General features: G+C 52.8%; 2 protein-coding genes, 1 long non-coding RNA gene and 1 pseudogene across 3 annotated transcripts in view; 2 read left to right on the forward strand and 2 right to left on the reverse strand.

Annotated features, from left to right (window-relative positions):
• On the reverse strand, nt 1-7,142 carry EBI3 (Epstein-Barr virus induced 3). The gene is made up of 5 exons (XM_054716916.1): nt 7,082-7,142; nt 5,989-6,142; nt 4,746-4,924; nt 3,274-3,431; nt 1-400 (listed from the first exon to the last, which is right to left on the reverse strand). The coding sequence occupies exons 1-5, from the start codon at nt 7,140-7,142 to the stop codon at nt 248-250; spliced, it is 705 nt and encodes a 234-aa protein (XP_054572891.1). The 3' UTR covers nt 1-247.
• Nucleotides 3,658-3,737, forward strand: LOC114234859 (U4 spliceosomal RNA; annotated as a pseudogene).
• Nucleotides 6,335-9,547, forward strand: LOC129149308 (uncharacterized). Its single transcript, XR_008556227.1, has 3 exons — nt 6,335-6,425; nt 6,914-6,981; nt 9,477-9,547. It is a non-coding gene; the product is annotated as an uncharacterized LOC129149308 (long non-coding RNA).
• ANKRD24 (ankyrin repeat domain 24) overlaps nt 9,278-23,148 on the reverse strand; it is a 24,279-nt gene continuing 10,408 nt past the window's right edge. The window contains 17 exon segments of the mRNA XM_054716915.1: nt 9,278-9,355; nt 9,462-9,527; nt 9,751-9,876; nt 11,951-12,118; nt 14,371-15,879; nt 16,049-16,167; nt 16,399-16,471; nt 17,308-17,406; nt 17,495-17,539; nt 18,641-18,748; nt 18,887-18,967; nt 19,534-19,598; nt 20,052-20,239; nt 20,406-20,512; nt 20,702-20,772; nt 22,451-22,508; nt 23,041-23,105. Of these exon segments, the coding sequence (XP_054572890.1) occupies nt 9,278-9,355; nt 9,462-9,527; nt 9,751-9,876; nt 11,951-12,118; nt 14,371-15,879; nt 16,049-16,167; nt 16,399-16,471; nt 17,308-17,406; nt 17,495-17,539; nt 18,641-18,748; nt 18,887-18,967; nt 19,534-19,598; nt 20,052-20,239; nt 20,406-20,512; nt 20,702-20,772; nt 22,451-22,508; nt 23,041-23,105 (3,026 nt within the window).

Here is a 23,148-nt window from a genome sequence, read left to right on the forward strand (position 1 = left end):
TTGTCTAATGAAACAATAAATGATATGTCACATTCACAGTTCTGCAGTCAGAGGAGAGAGTACATCTCCATTTCACAGATTAGAAGATTAAGTGCCAGAGAGGCAAAGTCACTTGTCCAAGGTTGCCCAGCAACTCAGCAGCAGCGACCCCAGGCTAGTCAGGTTCCATCCACCTTGGAGTGGGTAGCAGTGAGGGGGAGGGGATGTCACAGAACCAGCCCCTCCTCCGGGGGCTGGGAAGCCCCTGCTACTGGCCCAGAGCCGCTGAGGCAGTGGCAGGGAGACTCCAGTTGCTTGACTGCCCATAGTCAGTGAGGTCCTGAGCAGCCACCTGGATGCAGTACCGGGCGTGGGGTCTCACAGCTCTGAGGGTGAAGGACGTGGCTTCGATGGGCCCCACCTGAGAGCAGAAAGACTGTGGTCAGTGGGTGAGGAGGCTGGCAAGGGCCATTGTCCAGCGGTCTGTGTGACTGAGCCTCCATCCTCACGCTCCACCCTAAACCGTTCGCCCTCACAGCCCCTCCCAGTCTGGCTTGTGTGGTCCTGACCTGTGTGGACTTCCTGCTGGTCCCAGAGCCAACTCGTTCAGGAATCCTTCCTGGACCGCACCAAGGGATGGTCCAGTCTCGAGGGATGTCTCAGTGGTGAGATCCCTTACTCCCAGACCTCCCCCTCCCCCCGCCACCTCCTCCTGGCTCTAAACCAGAGCTTCTATCATTGACGTCAATGCCTTCCTCCCCAACCCCCCAGTCCCACTGTATTAACCATGTTTTTAAAATTTCTTTGTATCTGAGGATATTTTGGCATCTTAACATCTTGCTGGCGGGGAACAGACTGCCCTTCTTGGGGTCAGCCAATTGTTAGAGATGGCAAAGGAGCATGCCTTTCACATACAAACTCAACAATCGGTCTAAACCCCCATCTAATTTTCTCTCATTTCCCCCACACAGGCCAGTATTCCTCTTACCCTAAGTAACCCCAGTGCCAGGTGCCAGGCAACTTGAGATCACCCATGTAGCCCAGAGCCTACAGGATTACTCACACTCGCCAGCCCCCAGCATTCACCCCACCCTGTCTCCTTTGCCAGGGAAGCCCCAGCAGAGCGCCGCCTTGGCTGGCCACTCCCTCCTGCTCCAGCCTCCTGCATCCTGATGTTGACTGTGCTGCCCTGTGTGGCGCGGCATGTCCCCTTCTCTCAGGAAATGTAATCAGTTCTTCTCTCAATGGCCTTGGCCTCTCGTGTCCCCACGCAGGGACCTCCAAAGATTGAAGTCCCATGGGTACGAATGAGACACCCACTCAGGTCCGCCTTTCCTGCTTTCTCTCCTGTCCATCTTTTCTCCCCTGTCCCTGCTGCTCCACACTCTCCCTCCCTGACCTGGCCCTCACCTCCTTCCACCTCCCACAATCCTCAGAAGGTCCCATCCAGCCCCCACGCTCAGCTGCCCAGCCCCAGGTCTGCCTCGCTCCCTTCCCTGCCCTACCTGAGTTTCCCATAGCGTAGGCCGATATGGTGCTGCAAGTTTTAAATTCAGGCTAATGGTTGCACAACTTTATGAACAAACTCAAAGCCACTGGCTTAAGCACTTTAAAACAGTGAATTTTCTGGCATGTGAGTTCGATCTCAATTTTAAAACTGCAAAGACTTATAAAAATTAATGAACACTAGTAAAATTTAAAAGCCAGTTCTCTGGCTACTCGCCACATTGGAATGGCTCGGCAGCCACCCATAGTTCATGGCCACTGTCCTGAGAGCAGATGGAGAAGATTCCCCATCACCGAAGACTCCCACATCCGCGGGGCAGGGTGTGAAAAACCGCACGCTGCAGACTCGCTCCTCAGCTCAGGACCCGGCACTGCCCAGGACACACCGACCTTCGGATGCTCACAGGACACTGCCTTTATTTTTTATTTAAGAAGTTAAGACAACCCTAGCCAGTTTGGCTCAGTGGATAGAGTGCCGGCCTGTGGACTGAAGGGTCCCAGGTTCGATTCTGGTCAAGGGCACATGCTCAGGTTGCAAGCTTGATCCCCAGTGTGGTGCATGCAGGAGGCAGCTGATCAATGATTCTCATCATTGATGTTTCTATCTCTCTCTTCCTCTCCCTTCCTCTCTGAAATCTATAAAAATATATTTTTAGAAAAAAGAAGAAGAAGTTAAAACAGCTCTGGTTGCCCTAACCGGTTTGGCTCAGTGGATAGAGCGTCAGCCTGCGGACTCAAGGGTCCCAGGTTCAATTCCGGTCAAGGACATGTACCTTGGTTGCGGGCACATCCCCAGTAGGGGGTGTGCAAGAGGCAGCTGATCGATGTTTCTCTCTCGTCGATGTTTCTAACTCTCTATCCCTCTTCCTTCCTCTCTGTAAAAAAATCAATAAAATATATATTAAAAAAACCACAAACAAACAAACAACAAAAAAAAACAGCTCTGGTTGGTTGGAGAGTCATCCCATACACCAAAAGGTTGTGGGTTCCATTTCTGGTTAGGGCAAATACCTAGGTTTCAGGTTTGATCCCAGGTCAGGCCAGGTATGGGAGGCAACAGACCGATGTTTCTCTCTCCCTCTCGCTTGCTCTCTCTCTCTAAAATCAATAAAATCTCTTTTTTTAAGTTAAAATAATATATGTTGTTTTCAATCAAGGTGAAATTTACATGGCATAAAATTAACTGTTCTAGAGTGGACAATTCAGTATCCTTTAGTACATTAACAATGTTGTGCAACCAGCACCTCTAATTCTAGAAAATTCCATTACCCCCCCGCAAAAAAACACACCCTGTTTTCATCAGCAGTCACTCCCCATCCTCCTCCTCAGCCCCTGACAACCATGAATCTACTTTCCATTCCTAGATGTGCCTGCTCTGGACATTTCACATCAATGGACGCACACACCTTTTGTGTCTGGCTTCTCTCACTGAGCATCATATTTTCAAGGTTCATGCACATTGCAGTGAGTGTCAGTGCTTTCATGGCTGAGTAATATTCAGTGTGTGGGTGGACCGTGCTTTGTGAATCCATTCACCCACTGATGGACATTTGAGCTGTTTCCGCCTTTCAACTATTGTGAACAGCGCTGCTATGAAGATTTTGTTTGAGTTCCTGTTTTCAAGTCCTTTGGGCAGATACGCAGGAGCAGGAGTGGAGTTGCTGGGCTGCCTTTATTTTGCACACTAGCCACAAGCAACCGCAAGCTACAGGGGAGGCCTCAGTGCACCTTTACACGTGCTGTTCTACCTGGGAATCATCCTCCCCAGCTGCCTCTCATCTTCCTCACCTGGCGAAAGCGGGCAGCTCCATGACGCTTGTAGCGAATCCAGTACTTGAGTGAGAAGATCTCCGGGAAGGGCCAGGACCTGGGAGGTTCCCACTGCACCCATAGCCCCTGCCCATGGAGGGGTCTCAGGTGCACGCCTTCTGGAGGGTCTGGTTTGACTGATAGACAAACAGGAGACAGGGTCAGCAGAGGGCAGTTTCATTTATTCATGCAAACAACCAACAAATATTAACTGAGGACCTACTGTGTGTCCAGTGATGTTCTGGACACTGGGGACACAGCAGTGACCAGTACAGACCCAACCCCTCTCCTTTTGGAGCTCAATCCACAGGACAGAAGGCAAGAGACGAGAAGGAAATCTACTGATCATAAAGAGTAGGGAAGAGCTTTGCACAGTGGCAGTATCGTGGCCAATGAGGTTTATCCGGGGTGTGATTATTGCTAATTGAAAAAAAAAAAAAAAGGAGGAGGGGAGAAAGTTCAGGAGTGCAAGGAAGAGAGTGGCTTGCAACTTTTTGAGACATAATTCGCATACCACAAAACTCACCCTTTCAAAGTGTGCAGTTCAGTGGTTTTTAGTACATTCACAATGTGTATGAACACCACCACTATTTAATCAGAACATGTTCATCACCCCAAAAAGAAATCCACATCCATTAGCAGCCATCCTTCCACCCCCATTACTGCTAGGGAGGAGACCCGAAAGGTCATACAGGGCTCTGTAGGTCATAAGGGAACTTGGGCGTTTATCCCAAGGAAGGCGGGAGCTAGAAAGCTGTAGGCCGAGGGGCGGGACCTGACTAGGGTGTCACAGCGCCCTCTGGTGGCTGATTCAGGGAAGGCGCCCTCTGGTGGCTGCGAGGGAAGAGGGTGGGAACCAGAAACTAGGGTGAGAGGACTGTGGTTCAGGTGGGCGGTAAAGAAACTGGATCAGACCCTAGCCAGTTTGGCTCAGTGGATAGAGCATCGGCCTGTGGACTGAAGGATCCCAGGTTCGATTCCGATCAAGGGCACATGCCTGGGTTTCGGGCTCGATCCCCAGTAGAGGGTATGTAGGAGGCAGCCGATCAATGATTCTCTCTCATTGATGTTTCTCTCTCTCTCCCCCTCTCCCTTCCTCTCTGAAGGGAAAGAAAAAGGAAAGAAAGAAACATCAGGGAGGCTCAGGAGGAGAGAGAAGTGGGCGGATTCTTGATTAACTGTGAAGTGGAGCCCACAGGACCCACGACAGAGGACAGGACTGTGTGACAGGTAGAAGGTGGGGGTACACAGGACTGTGTGACAGGTAGAAGGTGGGGGTACACAGGACTGTGTGACAGGTAGAAGGTGGGGGTACACAGGACTGTGTGACAGGTAGAAGGTGGGGGTACACAGGACTGTGTGACAGGTAGAAGGTGGGGGTACCTATAGAGGCGGAAGAGCACAAACAAGCCAGTGACCCTCCTCACCCCCCAGCCATGGCCCCCACTCACTGATATGCTCTGGGACAAAGGTCACGAAGCTGCTGCTGCTGCCCCAGGGGTGGACAGCGGTGATGTTCAGCATGTAGGGCACCATGGAGAACATGTGGACGTCTGGGATGGTGCAGCTGGTGGCTTCTGGTGTTGGCTGGAGGCAGGGCTGGCTCTCCCCGTGGGCGGCCACTCCAAGCCTGGGCACGGAGTGGGCACTGTGAGGACCTCAGCACTTCCTGCTGGCCCTGCCTGTGCCCTAGATCCCAAGTAGGGACGGAAGGTGAGGAGCCCTGGTTCGGGGTCCTGCTCTTGTCTCTGTGACCCTGGGGGAGGCACTCACTTGACATTACAGATCCCACAAGTACCCAGGGTTTGGGGTGAAAACCACGCTAGATGCCCGGGTCCCAGATTCTACAGGTTTCTGGAAGATCAACATTCCAGCCTTAGAATTCCCACATTCTGAGGTCTACAGAGTCACAGACTCTGGAATCTGAAACCGAAGGATTCTAGGCTTTAGAGACCTGAGCTGAGTGCCATCCATAGAACTTTCTACAACATTCACAATGTCCTGTTTCTACATTGTCCCATGCAGCAGTCACTAGCCACCTGTGGGGTCAAGTGCTTGAAACACAGCTAACATGACTGAGTGGGACTTTTAAGTTTGGTTTATTTTATGTAATCTAAATGCAATGTTTCCAGTTATCAGAAAACTTGGGAAAATTGTTTGGAACAAGTTGGATGCATGAATTTATTGCTTCAAATGCAAATTTTATGAAATCCAATCAGAGATCAAGAATTTCTAATGCAAGTTTAGTATCTGAACTGAAATGCACTTTTATATTCATAAAATACACGTGGAATTCTGAAGACTTCATATAAAAAGGATGTAAAATATCTCATTAATTTTTAAAGTAATGATAACGATAATATTTTAGCTATTTCTATATTAATTTCTATTTTACATTTAAATGTATACATTGTGTATAAGTATGTTCAATTACATTATGCTCAATCATTAAATGATACATATTTGGAAATATAGATACTATTTACATAAAATATTAAAATTAATTTCACCCATTTCCTCCTACTTTTTAAATGTGGCTTCTAGAACATTTTAAACGACACCCCTGGCGTGAACCATGTGCTGTAGGAGGTACAGCTCTACAGGCCGCACTGCCCTCGCTCGCGCAGGGTTCCAGGCCCGCGCTGCCTGCAGGCCCAGCTGTGGATCTCCAGGAAGCCCTCCGGGCTCTCTGACCTGTACGTGGCAATGAAGGACGTGGGCCTGGTGGAGTCCGCAGCAGGCGGCAGGGTCCAGAAGCAATCTACGGCAATCGGGTACCTAAAGGCCCAGCACCACACCCTGGACTGGGTTGGGGCTGCAGGGGTGAGGGAGGAGGGAGGAGCGTGAGCTTTCAGACCACCCCACACGTACCCAGGGTTTGGGGTGAAAGCCACCCTAGATGCTCAGGTCCCAGATCCTACAGGTTTCCGGGATGTCAATATTCCAGCCTTGGAATTCCCAGTCTGAGAGGTCTACAGAGTCACAGACTGGAACCTGAAACATAAGATTCTGATTCTCTCCAGTTTTGAGACGCCAGTGCCAGGCGTGCGGGAGGCACTAACAAAGGCTGGTGGATTGAGTGCATGAATGAAAGGCACCTCCGCCATCTCTCGCCCCTACAACCTGCAAAGGTAGGAACTATTGGCTCATTTCCCAGGGTTAACAAGCCACAGAGGAGCCCTCGGGAGTGGAGAACCCTGATGGGAGGGAGATATTTTACTGTCTCTCCTCTTTGTTACAGATTTTTGGTTTTGTTAATCTTCACCCAAGGATATTTTTTCATTGATTTTTTTTTTTTTTTTTTTTTTTTTAGAGAGAGTGGAAGGGAGGGGAGAGACAGAGAGAGAAACATCCATGTGAGAGAGACACATCAATTGGCTGCCTCCCCAATGTGCCCCAACCAGGGCCAGGGATTGCGCTTGCAACCGAGGTACGTGCCCCTTGACTGGAATCCAACCTGGGACCTTCAGCCCGAAGGCCGACGCTCTACCCACTGAGCAAAACCGGCCAGGGCTACAGTTTTGTTTTGAAGCACATGAAATGAATGCATGCAATTAACACCCACCCCTTCTCTCCCTCTCCCGCCCCCCCTCCCTTCTCTCTCTCTCTCTCCCTCCAGGCTGTTGTCACTTTGGAGTAGGATTCATCTTCTCTGTGCCTCCCTTTCCCCATCTGTGGAATGTGATGGTAACCCCCTCCCATCCCACCCCAGAATGTTCCACAGCAAAGTCCAGTCCCCAGACTGGCCCTGGTCCCCCAACCCCCTAAGGGCCCTACATACCTTCACTCCCACTGCAGGGCCAGTAGCCAGCCCAGAGGACAAGGGCCAGGAGAAGTCTTGGGGCCATGACTCCTGTGGGCTCCTTGCAGAAGCTGGGGCAAGGGGCACCCTTGGGGAGCAGGCACTCAGACCCTGCCAAGGCCCCCCTTCCCTTTCTCTGGGTGGGACGCACAGGCAGGTTCCTGGGGCCGCGAGGAATCAAGCAGGGGCAGCAGATCCGCTAGTCCCTGTACTGGCCACCCGGGACGAGGGTGCGGAAGGCTCTGAGGGTGGGGGCAGGGGGAAGAGGCCACAAAAGGGAGAAGTGGAGACCCCGTGGCCTTTCCCAGCACAGTCAGTCCTTCCTTCCGGCTGCTGTGAGGAGGGGCTGGGGAAACCCCAGAGGGGGAGATCGCATGGAGAAAGACAGAGACAGAGGCAGGAGGGGAGACTCAGAGGAGAGGATAGAGCGGGTGGGAGACTCAGAGGAGAGGAGAGAGGGGGTGGGAGACTCAGAGGAGAGGAGAGGGGGGTGGGAGACTCAGGGAGAGGAGAGAGGGGGTGGGAGACTCAGAGGAGAGGAGAGAGGGGGTGGGAGACTCAGAGGAGAGGAGAGGGGGGTGGGAGACTCAGAGGAAAGGAGAGAGGGGGGTGGGTGACTCAGAGGAGAGGAGAGGGGGGTGGGAGACTCAGAGGAGAGGAGAGAGGGGGTGGGAGACTCAGAGGAGAGGAGAGGGGGGTGGGAGACTCAGAGGAGAGGAGAGAGGGGGTGGGAGACTCAGAGGAGAGGATAGAGCAGGTGGGAGACTCAGAGGAGAGGAGAGAGGAGGTGGGAGACTCAGAGGAGAGGAGAGAGGGGGTGGGAGACTCAGAGGAGAGGAGAGGGGAGTGGGAGACTCAGAGGAGAGGAGAGAGGGGGTGGGAGACTCAGAGGAGAGGAGAGAGGGGGTGGGAGACTCAGAGGAGAGGATAGAGGGGGTGGGAGACTCAGAGGAGAGGAGAGGGGGGTGGGAGACTCAGAGGAGAGGAGAGAGCGGGTGGGAGACTCAGAGGAGAGGAGAGAGGGGGTGGGAGACTCAGAGGAGAGGAGAGGGGAGTGGGAGACTCAGAGGAGAGGAGAGAGGGGGTGGGAGACTCAGAGGAGAGGAGAGGGGGGTGGGAGACTCAGAGGAGAGGAGAGGGGGGTGGGAGACTCAGAGGAGAGGAGAGGGGGGTGGGAGACTCAGAGGAGAGGAGAGGGGGGTGAGAGACTCAGAGGAGAGACAGAGATGGAGATAGGGAGAGATAAGAGAGATAGAGAAAGAGAGAGAGACAGAAAAAGAGAAAGGGTCAGGAGACGGAGAGATAGACACACAAAGGTCTAGGAAAAAAGAAGACAGGGACACGAGAGACCCAGGCATCTCCACAGGAGATGCCCATTCACACGTGGACCACAGCGACCGCGTCCCCACCCTTACCGGCCACACTCCACACCCCAGGCCAGAGAGAGAGAGAGACAGAGACAGACCTGGGGGCAGCCCCTCCCCACGGACATTCGCCTAGCCATGGGGATGCCCGGCCGCTGAAGCCCTACTGGACCGGTTCCTGCCCTGGATGAGCAAGGAAACCCCCAGGGGCAGGCTGGACACTGGGGGTTCACAGTCTTAGTCACCTCCTCTCCCGAGCTGGAAAGGGCTGAGAACCACCGGGGGATTTCAGGGAAGTTGCCAGGGCAGGGGTTGGGGGGGGCTCCCTCCCAGGGGTGGGCGGAGGGTAAGGAAAGTGAGGTAAGTGCCGGCGTGGCCCCTATCTTCCCTTAACTTGGAGATTTTGTTCACGGTGGACTTTTTGGCATCCATTTTGACTTTTTAAAATATTGTAGTAACACAGTGTTCATCATGGGGACTGAGATTGGGGTGCGGGAGGGGGTGCCTCCCTCTCCTCACCCTAATCTGGGCCACCCTCTCCCCTCCCCGAAGCGGGCGCCCAGCAATCAGGCCACACGCCTCCTGGGCTCAGTGAGCTTTATTCCTGGGGTGGTGTCTGGCGACAGGACGTGAGTGAGGGAACTCACAGATTCTCCGATGTGGCGGGGGGGGGGGGGGGGGCATGGTCAGGGCCTGAGACATGGACACCAGGGACAGCCGGGTCGGGGCCAGGCTGATCCCCAAGTCCGGAAGGTCAGAGTGTGAGCCCCAACACGCCCCGTGCAGGTCCTAGCAAGCAGGGTCCGTGTCCTGAGGCTTAGCGTCCCTGAGCCTGGAGCCTCTGCATCTGCAGGATCTGGCTCAGAATCCGTTGCACATCTTCATCCATCTGGCCCTGGGGTGGGGGGACAGAGGAGAGCCTGGGCGCCCTGCCACTGTACAGACGGGAAACGGAGGGCCAGAGAGCAGCCGGGGTGTGGCCAAAGCCAGGGCTGACTCACCTGGATGGCGTGTAGGAGGTGGCTCCGGTACAAGGCCACCACTGCGCTGTGCTCCCGGGCGGCTTCCTGTGGATGTGGCGGATGGGCGCTCAGAAAAGCAAGACAGCCCCAAGGTGCCAAACGCCCCCTTCGTACCCCGAGCCCCTATGTTGATGGCATGGACCAGTAACACAGTGCCAGTTGACAAAATATTGCAATATTTTCCTCCCAGGCCTGGCACACGTACCCCAGGTTCCTGCGTGCCCCCAGCCCTCTCCTGGGGTCTCTGTGTGCCCGGTGCGGCTCTCACCTCCAGCTGCCCCTGGAGGGCCTCCACCTGGCCGCGCAGGGCCTCCACCTCGGAGCTGCCCGGAACTGCTGGCTGGTCCTTCAGCGCCTCCTTAAGACTGAAGACCTCCTTGGAGAGCTCTGTGATCTGGGGTGGGGGCGGGAGGGGTCAGGGGTCACCCTGGCGACCCTGAGCTCAGGGCTGGGGGCAGCAGGGGTAAGAGAGGTGGGACAGAGGCTTGCGAGGGAAGGTCACATCCTAGAGGCTAGCAAACTCTGGCCCTCAGGCTAAGAATGGTTTCCATAGTTTTAAATGGCTGGAGGATTAAAAGTCAAAAAGAGAATGCTATTTTGTGACACGTGAAAATTAGATAAAATTCACACTCCCGTGTTCATACATGAAATTGTATTGGTGCATGGCCACGCCCATTCGCATTAGGTCACCTATGGCTTCTCCTGCAGTGGCAGACCTGAGCCCCAAACACTGCCTATCGGGTCCGTTACAGTAAACGTTTGCGGATCCGGTCACACCCCCTGTTGGAGTCCGGAGAGGGAAGCTGGTGGAACAGGGGCGGGAGGCCGGTGTGGCTGTCAGACAGCCCTGGGTTGGGTCCCTCTCTATCCCTTTCTCAAAGGAGATCTTGGGGAGATGACTCAACCCCTCTGAGCTCAGTTTCCTCCCCTGTAAAGAGAATCATGGTTCCCACCAGTTAACTGATTCTGAACAGTGATTAAGTGTAAACTGCTGGGCAAAGAGCAGGCACTCGATAATGCTAAACTCCATTATTATTCCTACGGATAAGAGGTTCTCATCAGAGGCCATGCTGCCCCCAGAGGACACCTAGGGCTTCTCCTGCAATGAAAATGTCTGGGGTGCTCCTGGCATCAAGAGGGTGGGGCCAGGGGTGCTGCTCAACAGCCCACAGTGCCCAAGACAGCCCCCCACATAGAGTGACCTGCCCCTTCTTGCCACTAGTGCTGAGAAAGAGAAACTCTGATACAAATAAAGCATAATCCCACCACAACTTTATCTTCATTTTACAGATGTGAAAACTAGGGCTCAGAGAGGTCAAGGGACTTATCCAAGGTCACACAGCAAGTCGTATCTGGATGACTCTTTGCACTAAAGCCCTTCGGGCTCTGAGGGTCACATTCACTATCCAGCGACATGCTGTGTAACTTTGAGCCATTCGCTTTGCCTCTCAGCGCCTCAGTTTGCTCATCTGGAAGATGAAGATAAAAATGCTTTCTGGCTCTTAGGGTTGTGAGATTAAAAGTGACGGTGTGTGAAAAACAGCTGAGTAACAACCAGAGGCCTCAGTTATCATTATTCTTATATTTAAGAAAAGAACTTGGGAACTTGGGTTTGAGCCCTGGAAGAACCATTGCATAGCTGTGTGACCTTGGGCAAGTGGCTTCATCTCTCTGTGCCTCAGTTTTCTCAAATGGGATAATAAAAAGAGCAATCTTTTTGGAACTTAATGTGAGGATTAAATGCATTGATCCAGCCCTGGCTGGTTTTGCTCAGTGGATAGAGCATTGGCCTGTGGACTGAGGGGTCCCGGGTTCGATTCCGGCCAAGGGCACATGCCTAGGTTGCAGGCTTGATCCCCCAGTAGGGGGCGTGCAGGAGGCAGCCAATCAATGATTCTCTCTCATCATTGATGTTTCTATCTCTCCCTCTTCCTTCCTCTCTAAAATCAATAAAATATTTAAAAAAGTAAAAAAATAGCCGAAACCGGTTTGGCTCAGTGTATAGAGCGTCGGCCTGCGGACTCAAGGGTCCCAGGTTCGATTCCGGTCAAGGGCATGTACCTTGGTTGCGGGCACATCCCCAGTGGGGGGTGTGCAAGAGGCAGCTGAGCGATGTTTCTCTCTCATCGATGTTTCTAACTCTCTATCCCTCTCTCTTCCTCTCTGTAAAAAATCAATAAAATACATTTTTTTAAAAAGTAAATAAATAAATAAATGCATTGCTCCATATTGAGTGCACAGCCCAGGGCCCGACATGCAATAAGCACCCAATAAAGGTTACTGTGGGAGTAATTAGTAATTGGAACAGTAGCCTGTGTGTCTGAGTTGTCCCCTTCCTTCTCTGTCTCAGTCTCCTCTCTGGAAAATGGGCTCATTTCCCAGAACCCTTTCAGCTGGGACATTCTTAGATTCCCCCCAATCTCTGTTAAGTGGTGACCTCCAACTAAGTATAGGAAAAGGAGACCCACCTTCTTGTCCTTCTCTTTGGCCCTATCCAGGGCCTCCTGGGCGCGGCTCTGGGCCTGGCGTGCCTTCTCAGCCTCCGTGCGTAGCCCACGCAGCTGCTGCTCTGCCGTGGCCAGCTGGGCCTCCGCTGCGTGTCGTTCACTCTTCATGAATAGGGCCTCGCGCTGCACCTGTGGCCCAAGCCCACGTGTGACCCTGAGGACACTTGGACCCCAAAGATGCCTGAACCCCAGACTTCCTCTGACCCTCTATCTTGTCCTGAGGTCAATCAAGCCCATTTTGGCCTTGAGGAGTTTGATTCAGGGAAGTTCCGAATTCCACAGGGCATTATAAACATTCTGACCCTGCCAAAGACCTCTGACCTGCTAGCTGTGTGGCCTTGACAAGGGACTTAACCTCTCTGTGCCTAAGATTCCTCGTATGTAAAATGAGAATAATAATAGCTCCCCACTTCTTAGGGTGCTGTGAGGATAAAATGAGCAAGTACATGGAATACAATTAGAACCGTGTCTGGCACACAGTAAGTGCTATATTCCAGTGGGTGGTATTATTATTACCACTAATGTTCTTTTCTCTGCTGGTGGTTGAAGGTTTGTAGATTTCTTACAAAGTGAAAGAAAACCAGAAGAATTTGGATGAAAAGCAAACAGATGTTCAAAAGTTGATGACTGCATTTTCACAAAAATATCAAGATCAGAGCAATGTGAGCTTTGCAAAAAATCGATCCTAGAGGGAACATAGACCTTTATAGAAATAACAGCTCCAGAGAAGAGTGGATAATAACTAGATGTTTCAGTTAGTATAGATTGACACACATTAACTATTTAAATAAATCCTAAACCGATTGATAAATCAAATCAGACTTGTAAAGTTTACCCAAAAAAGAAGTGATCATGAGGAAGGTAAAATTGCAGACATCCATGAAGATGGTCATACTTAGGTTGGACTGTGATCAAGGGTTTAACTGGTTTAAAAGAGGGTTTTCTTCCCAGCTGGTGTGGCTCAGCGGTTGAGCGTTGTCCCATGAATCAAGAGGTCACTGGTTCAATTCCTGGTCAGGGCACATGTCCAGGTTGCAAGCTCAATCCCCAGGAGGGGCCGTGCAGGAGGCAGCTGATCGATGATGTTTCTCTCTCATCAATGTTTCTATCTCTCTATCCCTCTCCCTTCCTCTCTCTCTAAAAAGCAATAAGGGGAAAAAAAAAATTTTAAAAGAAGGTGTTCACCCTGGCCGGTTTGGCTTAGTGGATAGAGTGTCGGCTTGTGGATGAAGGGTCCCAGGTTCAATTCCAGTCAAGGGCACATGCCCAGGTTGCAGGCTTGATCCCCAGTAGGGGGCGTGCAAGAGGCAGCTGATCAATGATTCTCAACATTGATGTTTCTCTCTCTCTCTCCCTATCCCTTCCTCTCTGAAATCAATAAAAATATATATTTTACAAAAGAGGTTGTTCTTGGAGAAAGAATAATTCTGGCTGTCATTTATAAATTGCTTGTACCATCACTGTCCTAAGTAGCTAACATAAATTAAGCCACTTAATTTCCATGCGAGGACTAGGAATTATTATCTCCGTTATATGGGTGAATTAACAGAAGCTCAGAGAGGAAAATGATTTCCTGACAAGTAATAAATGTAGCTTCTTATTTACATATTTATTAAAACAGCTCCCAGTATTGTTTAAGAAAAAAGATGGAGTCCACCATCAGGGACAAAATAAATAACAAACAAAAAACTCAGCATAAAAATCTACTGGATTCAAAATTAGATAAAAAATCCCAGTGCATGAGGTCCTCTCCAACAAGGGGGTGAAGCATCAAAATGATCATAAGATAAAATGACAATCTCAAAAGAGCCAGTGTGGGAGGATGGGGGGGAACAGGCTAATCTTGACCAGCAGAGAAAATGGACATTTGGTAAAAACATCAGGGTAAAACCCCCAATTCACTGCTTGCAAAACAATGAGTAAACATTGATCCCCACCTCACACCATACACACAATTAGAGGCAAAGCATAAACAAGATTGTGAAACAAAAACAATAAAGATGCTGGCAGAAAACATATGAGTATTTCTCCATGACTTTGGGATACAAGCAGGTTTTATAAAAAGATTACAAAAAGTGCTAACCATTAAAAAAAAAAAAAAAAAAAAGATAGGGTCGAAATAGCCAAAAGGATTTAAAGAAGAAAACATGAACAAAACAAAAGAAGAGAAAAGGAAAAGAAAGAAGAAGAAAAGGCAAACTGAAACATCCAGGAGGTCAGAATAGCCACAGGGTCAAAGGTCGACCTAGAAACACTGGCAGGGGCTAGTGTCTATTGGACTGAAATCTCTGGGATTGAAACATCCTTTGGCTGCAAGGTCGGTCAAAACAGGTGGCCAAGTGGCTGCTAGGTGTGCCTGGTAGGGGCTCGGCCACGCTCACCTGGAAGACCTCAGCACTGGTCTTTTCGTGGCGGCGTCCTAGTTCCTCCAGCTGCCCCTCCAGCCGGGCCACGTCGGCCTGAAGTGCACCCACTATGCGCTCGTGCTCCAAGCGGGCCACACTGCCCACACGCTCCCGCTCTAGCTCTGCCCGCAGCCGGGCAGCCTCCTTGCCCGTGGCCACCACCTCCTGCTCCAGGCTGGCCGCCCGGCCCCGCAGCTCAAGGGCCTCCTCCTGCAGCCGGTGATGCTCCGAGGCTGGCACTGCTGACTGGCGGAGCACCTCTGAGGCCTCGCGCAGCTCTGCCAGGCCCCGCCGAGCCTCCTCGCAGGCCTCGGCCAGCTCAGCAGCCCGGGCCTCTGCTGCTTCCCGAGCTTGGCTCAGCTCAGCGGCAGCTGCCCGCTGTTGTTCCTCGGTGGCCGTGGAAGTGGCCAGCTGCTCCCGTAGCACCTCCAGCTCCCGGATTTGCTCCAGCCTCACCTCCTCCCGCTGGGCCAGCTCTGCCCGCAGGCCCCGAGCCTCCTCCTCGGCCAGCAGTCTGGCCGCTCGGGCCTCATCCAGCCAGGCCAAGGTGGCCTCCAGCTCCCGGAGGCGAGAGTCCCGGTCTCGGAGGTCCTCCCGGGCCTGCTCCAGGGCTGCCCGCAGTTGGACCATGTCACCACCAACAGCCTCACACACCCGCTCCGGCAGCCGGTCAGCCTCAGCCTCCGTGGCCTCCCACTTGCCACGGGCTGCCTCCAGCTCGGTGGCTGCCTCCCGCTCCCGCTGCCAGAGTGCCTCCTCCAAGCCACGAATCCTAGTCTCCAGTTCGGTTTGCAGCTTTTCCGAGGCCTCGGCAGCACCGGGGTGTAGGACGGGGCCAGTGGGGACACTAGGGGTGGTGGCCTCCACTCCCGTGGCCTCCACACTTGTGGTCTCTGTGCCTCTGAGCCCTCCTTCCACTTCACTCACTCCATTGGCCTTCATTTCTGGTTCCTCTCCTCTCATATTTGTGGCCTCTGCTCCCGTGGCCTGTGTTTCCCGGTTTCCTCCTCCTCTTAGAGCTTTCGTTTCTGTGACCTCGGCCCCCGTGGCCTTTGTTTCCAAAGCCTCAGCTCCCGCACCCTCTGTTTCCATGGCCTGACTGTCCGTGGGTTTAGTTTCCATGACCTCGGTCCCTGTGGATGCTGCTTCCGAAGTCCTGGCTTCCGTGGTTCCAGCTTCTGCAGCCTCATCATCTGTGGTCTCAGCTCCATTAACTTTTGTTTCTGGAGCCACGATGCCATCAATCTCCATTTCTGTTGGACCATTTTGGGTGGTCTTGGCTCCTGTGTCCTTGCGTTCCCCAGGGGCTACCTTCTCTTCTCTGGGGCTCCCCTGTACTTCCTGCTGCTCCAGCACCCGCACAGCCTCGGCATGCTGCCTGCGCAGCTGGTCAAACTCAGCCCGGAGAGAGTCATAGAGGGCCAGGGGGACGACCTCGGCTGATCCATTTGCCTCCATTTCATCCTTCTCAAAGTTCTCCAGGATCTGGAGGAGGGAGTGGGGGTGAGAGGGAGCCGGTGGCAGCTGAAGTGGCCGTGGGGGCACAAGGCAGTCTTGCCACCTTCCCTGCCCATGGACTCAGCCATGTGCCCATGCCAACCCCCTCAGATCTGTCCCCAGCCACAGCCACTCTACCAGGCCTTGGTTTCCCCACCTGGACCTTCTCCATCAGCTCCTGGTTCTGTCTGGTGAGGGTGGCCACCTGTTCCTGCAGCGAGGCCAAGAGCTCCTGGGCTGACGGGCTTAGCTGCTTGGAGAGCAACGTCTCGGCCCCTGGCAGCGTCACAGAGTCAGACCCTGGGGTCCCAAACCGCAGGGGATGGAAGCTGGGGTCTACAGCGGTGCTTTGGGGCCCCCGGGGCATGTGAAATAAATAACAACTGAGGGCCAACCTTTCTCCAGCTTCAAACTCTCCACGCCTGTGGGCAAAGCTCTGTCTCCTGGGACCCCAGGGACCAGGTGGGGGGGGGGGGTGCGTGGGGGAAGGACAAGGTAGAGGCTCACCTGGAAAGTCGGGCAGCTCACCCTCCTCATCCTGCAGGGTGGCCACGTCATAGCTGGTGTTCTCCCGCTCATTCTGAAAGGGGGCCCAATGTCTGTCTTGGGGTCCTGCCCTCACACCCCAAGGAACCCCCAGGAATCTAGAGTGGACAGACATGTTCATGGGTCTGTTTGACCCCACAAGCATCAAACTGGCTGTGTTTGGCCCACAAGTATAGAGTGCCTACTGTGTGCCCGGGACTATGCTGGCCTCCCAGAAAATTAGTAAATGGCCCAATCTCTGCCCGAGTGTGTGACCATAACCCCAATGACTGGACACCTGGGACTGAGAGGGGGACAGTGGGTCCATCCTGGCGAGGGTGTGAGGTTGTGGGTGTGCAGTGAGCACGTGTGTGTGCATGTGTGTGTGTGTGTGTGTGTGTGCCCTCTGGGCAGTGGCCTTTGCCTTGTGAGTTCCTGTGAAGGTGTGATTCTGCACTTATATTTTAGTCTGTTGTGTATGTGTGGTTACATTTGAATGTGTACATGAATATGTTTGTGTAATTATGTATTTTGAGAAATGTGTGTTTATATGTATTTGGGGGGGGTGTCATCTGCATATGTGATTAAATGAGAAGGGTTTGCTGTATGTACATACTTGTGATGTGTGTGTGATTGTGCCTTCATGGATTTGTTTGTTGTCTGTTTGCCTGTTATATGTGTAAGATCACATGTATATGAGCATGGCTGTCCATCTCTGTGTGTGTGTGTGATTGTGTGTTTTGGGAAGTGTCCTTTATGTGTGTGTTATCTGTATGTGATTGTGTTTGTATGTTTGTTGTGTGTGTTTGCATGTGTGTGAGACTGTATATTAGTGTGGTTGCCATGCAACTGATTAAGAGAGGCCCCGCCCACACTCTCCACCCCGCCCACCTCCAGCAGGGACAGCCGGCTCTGCAAACTCTCCACCTCCCGTCCCAGACTCTCCTTCTCCTCCTGCTTCTCTGCCAGCAGCTGCTGTAGCTCTTGCACCTGGAGGAAGGTGGTGGAGGCTCAACCGGTCTCCGGGAGGAAACACTGGGCAGCTGGGTGGCTGGCTCTCCCCCGACCTTCCACCTACCTGTCTCTCCAGGCTGTGCAGGGAGCTGGCCTCCGCCTCTGGAAGCTTATGAAAGAAGTGAGGACAGGACTTGCATCTGGGCTGGGGACATCCCTGGCCCACCTCCTGCTTAGTAGCCCTCCGTCCCAACCACAGACAGCTGCTGTGCATCTATTGCACACCCAGCACTGCTCTACCCGCTCACTCATTACTAAGTACTTACTGAGTGCCTTCTTTGTGCCAGACCCCATTTTTGGCCACTAATTCATTCATTCACTCATTCACTCACCCATTCAATATTTGTCCATCCTATAAATACTTATCAAGTATCTCCAAATATGTCAAATAACAGTAAGTGCTTTACATAAAAATAAAGGGAACTGGGCCCTGGCTGGTGTGGCTCAGGTTGTTGGGTACTGTCCCGTGCACCAAAAGGAATCTGGAATCTTGTTCGATTCGAGATCAGAGCACATGCCAGGATTTCAGGCTCCTTCCCCAGTAGGGGGTGTGCAGGAGGCAGCTGATTGATCTTTCTCCCTCTCCCTCTCCCTTCCTCTCTCTCTAAAAAAATGTTGTTGTTTTTTAAAAATAAAGGGGACCTAACCGGTTTGGCTCAGTGGATAGAGCATCGGCCAGCGGACTGAAGGGTCCCAGGTTCGATTCCGGTCAAGGGCATGTACCTTGGTTGCGGGCACATCCCCAGTAGGGGGTGTGCAGGAGGCAAATGATCGGTGTTTCTCTCTCATCGATGTTTCTAACTCTCTATCCTTCCCTCTCCCTTCCTCTCTGTAAAAAATCAATAAAATATATTAAAAAAAATAAAGGGAACTGAGAAGCGACAGAAGAGTGTTACAATTTTAAATAAGGTGGGCAGGGAAAGTATCTTTGACAAAGGATCTTTGAGCAAAGACCTGAGAGAGGTAAAGGAGGGAGGCTGGAGAGATCTGAGAGGAGTGTTGTAAGCAAAGGGCACAGCACATGCAAAGGCCCTGAGGCAGGGTTGTGCCTGGTGTGTTGGAGGAGCAGTGAGGAGGTCCAGGAGCTAGAGCAGAGTGATCGAGGGGAAGAGAGGGAGGAGTAAGGGTGGGGAGGCAGGAGCATTCTTCCCCTCAGAATTGCACCCCGCACCAGGCTCAGCCCCAGGCCTGTGTTCCCACTGCTCCTTACCTCCTGCTTCCTCCGTTCCTTGTGCTGCTCCAAGCCCCGGATCTTCTGAAGCAGGCGGCCCTTCTCCTGTCGCAGCCGCACAATCTCCTCATAGGCATCTCGATCATCCTGTGCCCCCGACCCCAGGACCCCTCACTTTGAAATGAGGCTCAAGAGCTGTTCCGTCCCGTACTTGAGCAGGAGCCTCCTCCCCCATTCCCACCCCTGGGGGCCCCCATTCTCCTCCAAGGCCAGGGCATCTCTCACCGGCATAGGGGTGCTGGTGGGAGGCGGAGGCGCCTTCCGCTTCTTGGGAGCCCCTCGCTTCTCATGGCTGGACACAGAGTTCTGGTGGGAGAGGGAGAGGGGCACATGGGAGTCCTGCTAGCCTCCCACCAGGTAAGTCAACCCACCCGAACTCTGCCCTCACTTCCTGTGTGACCCTGCCTGTCTGGTCCTCACTTATCCCAGCATCAAAGGGGATAAGACCATGTTCCCAGCGAGTTCCAGATCTTTCGCTTTACTTTCTGCTTCTCTCTGTGCCTCAGGACTTTGCCCACCGAGACCAAACTGTCTCCAAGCGACCCTTCCCTGTGGAGCTGAGGTGCTGCAACCCAGGAGAGGGAAAGGGCAGACCTGCCTCCTTCCCTGACTACATCAGCCCTCAGCAGTCTCGCTTCCCCCACCCCCTCCCCAGTCCCGTGATTGGACCTCATCCCCACAATGTCTCAGCCAGTTCTGGCAGTGATGCTGTGGGTGACGCTGTCACGGGGTGGCAAGGTACCTGACAGGTCCTTCTGAGTCAGAACCCTGTGGCAGGGGCCCTCCTCTCCCTTCCCTTCCCATGGAGCTTAGGGTGAGGGGAAGGCAGTGAGCACAGGGCAGGGCACTCAGTCACTGCTTAGAGACCATACCTGAGATGATGCCTCGCCCGAGTCTTCCTCTAGGAGGGCGGGGGAGAGAGAAAAGCAGGGTCAGGCTGGGTGTTCCGGGTCTGCACTCCCCACCCTCGGAAGGGCATTAGTGAACCCAGGGCACTTATGTGGAGGAGCGGGGAGCTCCTGATTGCCCAAGAACCAGAACTTTTAAGTTGGGAATCAACCATGTTGGCAGAATGCTGAGGGGCCTTGAAACTCTCAAAACGAGAGGACAGTGGCCTCTTCAGGATGGAGCAAGTGGGACACCAATTCTTAGAAAAGGCAAAGACCCAACAATAAAGATGACCCAGGAAAGTAGGGTGGACCCCTAGACTATTCTAAAAGCTCTGGTGCTCCTTGAAACTGTCCTGATTAGGATCAGGGAAGCCAAGAAACCCCCTACAATGCAGCACACAGGGATACCTTGAAACTATCCACAGAAGGGAGAGAGAGGGGTAGCAAGAAACTGCCTAGAAGGGGGTGCCCGAAATGGCTTAGAGGCGGGGCTTGCCTACCGCTGGGTGGTGAGGGGCGCTGGGCCGCCTCCTGCAGGAGGTGCAGGATGAGTTTGTCCCCTGCCAGGGAGCCATAGTGAGCAGCGTCCTGGCCCAGTGCGTCGGTGATGCCTGGCTGGGCCCCTCCCTGCAGCAGCACCTCCACTGTTTCGGGGTTAGCCCCCTCACAGGCCAGCATGAGGGCTGTCCTACCAGGAGAAGGGGCTACTGAGAGGGTAAGCACGTCCTCAAACCCCCCGCCTCCAACGCCAGCCTGGGTTCAAGGAGCATGCCAACAAGATCCCCAGCCAGAGACGCTAAGAGGCTTCAGTGTTACACACACAGGATGGGCCGGCTAGGCGGAGAGGTGCTCACCTGCCCTGCAGGTCCTGGTCGTTCACGGCAGCCCCCTGCTGCAGGAGGAGGCGGCACAGGTCTGTGTGACACATCTGAGCTGCGATGATGAGGGGGGTGGTACCCAACTGGTGGGAGTTGGGGGAGGAATGAAACGTCAGAGGCTGACCCTGGGAGGTGGGGAAGCCCCTGTATAACTGCCCCTGAGCTTTACCTGAGACTTTCCCACACTTCTCGAAGGCTGCCTGCGACGCTACCACTTGGTGGCAGCATATGTCAAGTTCAGTATCTTTCCCCTAAAGATCCCAGAGGCTCACCCGATCCCGGGGATTCAGATGTGCCTTGAAGGAGCAGAGCATTTCTGAGCAAGAGATGCAGCCACCAGCCGCTGGAGAGAGAGAAAAGGGTGGGGGTGGGTGGGTAGTTAGGGTAAAGCTTAGACATTTGCTGGGAGCCTTTTGTCTGGGTGTGATCTTTTATTTCATGAGAAATTCCCACCTCCCCTGAAAGATCAATAACAAAGGTATGAATCCCATTTTACAGTTGAGGAAACTGAGGCCCAACCAGGTCCATGGTCACCCAGTGGGGCCGGAGGCAGAGCCACGATTAGGACCCAGGTCTGCTAACTCCCAGTCCCAAGCTCTTTCTACCTCCCACTGTGGTTCTCCCTTAAGGTAGAACTTTGGGCTGATTTTCATGTCTTTATCCTCTTTGAGTTACCCAGCATTCATTGTGCACATACTATGTACCAAACCCTCTGCCTGTGCAGTGTTACTGTTTACCAGAGGGATCAGATCTTAGCTGAGGTTTGGCAGGCTTCTTGAGGTTTGATCTGAGTTGTGAGTTTTTGTTGTTGTTGTTTTTAATATATCTTTATTGATTTCAGAGAGGAAGGGAGAGGGAGAGAGAGATAGAAACATCAATGATGAGAGAAAATCACTGACCGGCTGCCTCCTGCATGCCCCCCTCCCACCCCACCCAGGGACTGAACCCGCAATCCAGGCATGTGCCCTTGACCGGAATTGAACCCAGAACCCTTCAGTCCGCAGGCCGACACTCTATCCACTGAGTCAAACCAGCGAGGGCCTGAGTCGTGAGTTTTGAAGGTGAAAGGGGAAGGAGAGGATACTGCATGGGCAAGGGTCTTGAAGTGGAAGCTGGTAAGGCCGATGTGGAAGAAGATAGGGACGTCAGAGCCTCAAAAAGGGAAGGGAGGGAGGGCTTTCTGCTGGGAGGTGTCTCTGGACAAGTCAACACACTGTGTGCCCAAGGGAGTACAGGGTTTTGTTTGCTGCTATAATCCTAATGCTTAGAACAGAACCTGGTGCACAGCAGGAACTCAAGAAATATTGACTGAATGAAAAAACCAATGAGCTTCCACAGTGTGACCAAAGGCATGGCCACCACTAGGTGGCAGCATACTCCAACTACAGGGACTTACAATAAAGTTTAAAAAAACTAAGGCAGACCCAAATTTATTCTGTGTTCCCTAGAGGACAGACATTTTGGATTTGATGAGTTAAAAGGCTGCCTGGACCTTCGGCCTTCCTGAGATTCCCTAAGCTCGTGGTCGGCAAACTGCGGCTCGCGAGCCACATGCGGCTCTTTGGCCCCTTGAGTGTGGCTCTTCCACAAAATACCACGGCCTGGGCGAGTCTATTTTGAAGAAGTGGCGTTAGAAGAAGTTTAAGTTTAAAAAATTTGCCTCTCAAAAGAAATTTCAATCGTTGTACTGTTGATATTTGGCTCTGTTGACTAATGAGTTTGCCGACCACTGCTCTAAGCGTTCCTCCAAGGAAATTACACTCTGGTCATCCCCTATCAGGACCGGCACACAGTAGGCTGTGCTTTGGGGTCAGATGGCCTAGGTCCTCCCAACTGTTTTGTGGATGAACCTCAATCACCTTGTCTGTCCAATGGGATCATCATGGCTCAATGAGTTGCTAAGACCCAGTGCCTGACACACAGTAGGTGCTCAGTAAGGAAGAAAGAGAAGGAAGGCAGCTCCCCAGGGCACTGGGTAGAATAACCCCCAAGCCTAGCAGGACAAGCTGGGCTGCACCCACCTGCATGATGCAAGGCCGTCCAGCCACTGCTGTCCACAATGTCCACCACGCAGGATGCCTGGGGAGGGCGGAGCAGGTCATTTCAAGAGCCAATCCTCTTTGTTTCTGGTTTCTATAGGGACTGCCCCTCCTTGGCTCTGCTTTATTTCACTCTCCTTGCTTCACCCCCTCCTCCCCTCCCAGTTACCTGCTCTGTGGAGCCTGTCTCCTCAGGGGCCTCTGAGTGACTCTTTGTTTTTATAAAAGTTTGTGAGAAAAAGGGAATAGCTAGGAGCTCAGAAGCAGCTGAGGGTTTGGGGAGTGGATAGGAGCTCCAAGAGTACTGGTGGCCAAGAAAGTAACTAAGGTTTGGGAGAAACTGGGGCTCAGGAAATATCTGATATTGGGAATGTATCTTGTATGCAGGAAGTATCTGGACACTCAGGGAGTACCTAGTTATCGAAGGAGTAGCTCAGGAGTAAAAGAGGCCAAGGAATATCTAGGACTCAGGGAATACATTGGGGTTAAGGGCATTGCTGTAACTCAGGAATAGTCAGGGCATGGGAGTATCTGGGAGTTCAGGGAGTATCTGAGACAAGAAAGGAAATGACCTGGAGCAGTTGCTTCAAACATTGTGGATGCCCATACTTGGCAGCCAGGTGGAGGGCATTGTAACCTGAAAGGAAGAGAGGATTTACTAGGGCTCCAGATACTCAAGG

The sequence above is a fragment of the Eptesicus fuscus genome, chromosome 6, assembly GCF_027574615.1.
Source record: "Eptesicus fuscus isolate TK198812 chromosome 6, DD_ASM_mEF_20220401, whole genome shotgun sequence".
In the NCBI taxonomy this organism is placed as follows: domain Eukaryota; kingdom Metazoa; phylum Chordata; class Mammalia; order Chiroptera; family Vespertilionidae; genus Eptesicus; species Eptesicus fuscus.

Coding starts and splice junctions, on each gene's coding strand:
- EBI3 (XM_054716916.1), bottom strand. CDS start 7,142: ATGGCCCCAAGACTTCTCCTGGCCCTTGTCCTCTGGGCTGGCTACTGG. Junction 4,925..5,988: donor TCCTTCATTGCCACGTACAG/GTCAGAGAGCCC, acceptor CTCCGTGCCCAG/GCTTGGAGTGGCCGCCCACG. Junction 401..3,273: donor GAGCTGCCCGCTTTCGCCAG/GTGAGGAAGATG, acceptor TTCTGCTCTCAG/GTGGGGCCCATCGAAGCCAC.